The sequence below is a fragment of the Lactuca serriola genome, chromosome 2, assembly GCF_051521515.1.
Source record: "Lactuca serriola cultivar US96UC23 chromosome 2, Lser_US96UC23_V15, whole genome shotgun sequence".
Taxonomy (NCBI): domain Eukaryota; kingdom Viridiplantae; phylum Streptophyta; class Magnoliopsida; order Asterales; family Asteraceae; genus Lactuca; species Lactuca serriola.
The window spans coordinates 229,291,071-229,294,516 of record NC_136409.1 but is presented as its reverse complement, the minus strand read 5'-3'; the positions used below and the strand labels follow the sequence as shown (position 1 = coordinate 229,294,516).

The 3,446-nt window shown below is 40.7% G+C and overlaps 1 protein-coding gene across 1 annotated transcript; it reads right to left on the bottom strand.

Annotated features, from left to right (window-relative positions):
• Window positions 1–2,087: 2,087 nt before the first annotated feature.
• Window positions 2,088–3,009, bottom strand: LOC145090154 (zinc finger BED domain-containing protein RICESLEEPER 2-like). Its single transcript, XM_079028485.1, has 3 exons — window positions 2,523–3,009; window positions 2,248–2,448; window positions 2,088–2,158 (listed from the first exon to the last, which is right to left on the bottom strand). Exons 1-3 carry the CDS (start codon window positions 3,007–3,009, stop codon window positions 2,088–2,090), a joined length of 759 nt encoding a protein of 252 aa, XP_078884611.1.
• Between the last annotated feature and the right edge of the window lie 437 nt (window positions 3,010–3,446).

Genomic DNA, 3,446 nt, shown 5'->3' with positions numbered 1-3,446 from the left:
TTCTATGTAGTGTGGTAGATGTCTGCACGGATATTGCAAGTGTATGTGCTTGTATGCTTACTGGGCGGGGCCCGATGGTTATTATGCATCTGGTTATGCATATATGATTTGTTTGTGGGTGGGGCCCGATGATTATACAGTATGCTATTATCTTTGTGATTTTTGCATGTGTTTGAATGTTTATATGATTATATGGTTATGTGAGTGTGTAACACCCAAAATCAGGAAGGCCAAGAAAGGAGAGGTAACCTTAAGTTAAAGGGTCGACTCATCGAGTCCAAGGAGGAACTCGGCGAGTCCGAGCGGGATCCAGGTCAAGGAGTAAGTGACCGACTCGGCGAGTCAGCTAAGGGGACTCAGCGAGTCTGGTTTGAACAAGGAAAACCCTAAACCTGGGAGTTGTATCCTATATAAAGGGTGTTATGTCCCTTCCTCAGCCTCCATATCATCCTAGAGAGCCTGTAAAGCCTAGTTTTCGTGTGAGCTTCCATCATTTGAGAGAAATAGCTTTGGAGGAAAGAAACTTTGGAAAGGAACTTGAAGATCAAGAAGGTTGCTTCAAAGAGGAGGTGTAGATCCGAGATCTACTTCAGTTAGTGTTCATCTTGGAGGTAATAAGCTGCTATCTTCCCTCCTTTGCATCTAGATATATTTTTGTTATGAGATTTGTGGGTTTTATGGTTGTTTGAGACCCAATTCGGACTTGGGGCTTAGATATGTGGTTGCCACTTCAGATCTAGTGTTGGTATGGTCCAATATGTCATAAGCATCAGATATTGAGTAGTTGGTGAAGCCCTTTTGTCCTAAAACCTAGCCCTAGTGTGTTTTAAGCCTCGATCTCTTTAGTTATACGTAAAGTTTGCAACTTTACGTGAGGATTAAGCTTTGGAAGTATGGATCTATGATTTGGAGCCCCTGCATGGCTTGAAAAGCCACTGTATGGATTAAGAACTGGAGCGACTCGGCGAGTCACATGGGTGGACTCGGCGAGTTGGTTGAAGTTGGGCAGGAACTCGGCGAGTTGGAAGAACAACTCGGCGAGTCTGTTGAAGATTGCCTTGGACTCGGCGAGTTTGTTCTTGGACTCGGCGAGTCAAGTCGCGAAACCCCAAACCCTTCGAGTTAAGACTCGGATCAGTGAGTTGAGTGGGGACTCCGTGAGTTGGACAGGTCAGGACTCGGAAATCGGTGGACTCGGCGAGTCATGGACTGACTCGGCAGTCGATTCGCGAATGGAAGGACTCTGAGCATATGAACTCGGCGAGTCAGAAGGCAGACTCGGCAAGTAGGGTTGACCTAGAAGGTTGACTTTGACCAGGACTTTGACTTTGACCAGAGTTGACTTAGTTGACTTTCGGGGGACAGTTAGACTAAGTGTTGCTTTGATATTGGTAGCTCGGGGAGCTAGTGGAGCAGGAGTTCAGAGATTTGTCGGGCAGTAGCTAGGGGGGTTATCAGCAAGTTCAACAAGTGTAGGTGAGTTTCCGTTTTTGTGAATGGGTCTAAGGCCACAAAGCCGGCCCATGTAGTTATGAGTATGAAGACTCGGGGGTTAGCCCTAGGCACAGTATGCTAGTATGATATTCAGGACGAGGTCCAGTGTAGTGGGCAAGTGCCCAAGGAATGGTTTGCATGATAGTTATACTTGTTGTCTGTGTGATACATGTATGAGCCTGGTAGGAAGATGAGTGTGCGTAGGGGTGAGCATTTGGACCGAACCGGACCGGACCAGCTCTTGGACCGGACCGGTTAGGGAGAAAATCGTGGACCATGGACCGGACCGGATGCATCGTGTCCGTGTCCATGTCCGTGTCCGGGTCCGGGTCCGGGTTTTCCGGTTTTTGGACACGTTTGGACCGGTACCACTTTAGTTGCATAAAGTATAAGTAATCTACATTGATGTAAAATATTATAACTTGCAAACTTAATTTTCCAAATAAAAACAACTAACATATATTTCAAGTTCACCAACAAAAGTTAACAATTTAAACACAAACATACAAAAATAATACCATAGCAACAAAAAACATAGTTTAAAGTTTAAACTTTAAAAGTAATCAAAACAACAAACTTCATAAACTCATAATCTAATCTTCCATTGGCTTCTTCCCCTTATCATTGTCATCAATATGTAATATATTTAAAGCTTGTGCAATCTCTACATAAACACAAATGAAAATGTTGTTAGTATTTAATAAAAAGTAATATTGTATAAAAAAAGAACAAAGCTTGTAATTTTTTTTTTACCCAAAGCTATATCATCATCGTTCAAGATGTCATCAACGTTGTCAATTATCGGATTTGTAGACTTTCTCACCCAATCTTGGGTGCATAACAAAGCTTCAACTATCAACGTCGATAAACTAGTCTGATACTCACTTACAACTCTACCACATGTGCTAAACGCGGACTTGGACGCTACACTTGAGATTTGTATCGCCAATATATCTAACAACAAAGAATTAAATTGTAATAACATTAATTTATAAATAAATTATGAAAGTCCAAAAAAAAGTAATCACCTTTCGCCATCCGAGCAATTGTTGGGAACCTAATTGCGTTTACTCTCCACCACCCGAGAATTGAGAAATCTTTTTTATAATTAACTATATTCTCTTTCAAATAAGTTCGTAACTCGTTATCCATTGGATCCGAGTTGCTACCTCCCGTACAAAGAAAATCACCGAAAAAATCATTATCATCATCAACATCAATGGCTATTTGACTCGCTTCTTGTTGAGATGATCCACCGCTGTCAAATCGTTCCAAGTAGGTCATAAATAAATTTTCCATCCTATTCTCAACCTCTCGGACCATTTGACGTGGTTTTATGTCCATGCTCGCGGGGGTCAATGATGGTTCCATGTACCCGATCATTTTTTTAAAAGCATGTAACAAAAAAGGTGATTTGGTGGTAGGATCAAGTAAAACCGCAAAGTACATAAAATCATTCATCTTGTTGTATGCACCCCAATACTTTTCGTATTTCGTCCTCATATCTTTTACCATATCGAGAAACATTGGTTTGGTTGACTACTTTCTTAGATGTATGTCCACATCTAAGACTTCCCTGATAAAAAGATTTACCAAAGGTTTTGATGTAGCCGAAACAAGCTCTGTTTTTGTTTTGAATTTTTCAAAGAATTTCACCATTTCGGTTACAACTTCAAAGTCATAATTTTCCGGTACTCTAACGAGATCCCTTTCATATGATTTATCTGTCAAAGATACATAAACAAACAAAATTATAGTATAAACAAAATCTTAATAATTTTGCTGAAAAGATGATATATAACTTAAAAATAAATATTACCTCTTATGCCAAATTCCGTAAATGCCTCTCGTAACTCATATGCGGACTTCAATAACTCGAAAGTCGAGTTCCATCGGGTAGGAGTGTCACCACATAGAAACTTCTTCGTTTGTAAGCCACAATCTTTCATCGC

Bases quoted from the DNA above. Each gene is read 5' to 3' on its own strand.
- LOC145090154 (XM_079028485.1), bottom strand. From the start codon at position 3,009: ATGGTAAAAGATATGAGGACGAAATACGAAAAGTATTGGGGTGCATAC. The intron at 2,449-2,522 runs GTGATTACTTTT...CTTTGTTGTTAG, and splicing joins AATTGCTCGGATGGCGAAAG to ATATATTGGCGATACAAATC. The intron at 2,159-2,247 runs GTAAAAAAAAAA...GTGTTTATGTAG, and splicing joins CGATGATGATATAGCTTTGG to AGATTGCACAAGCTTTAAAT.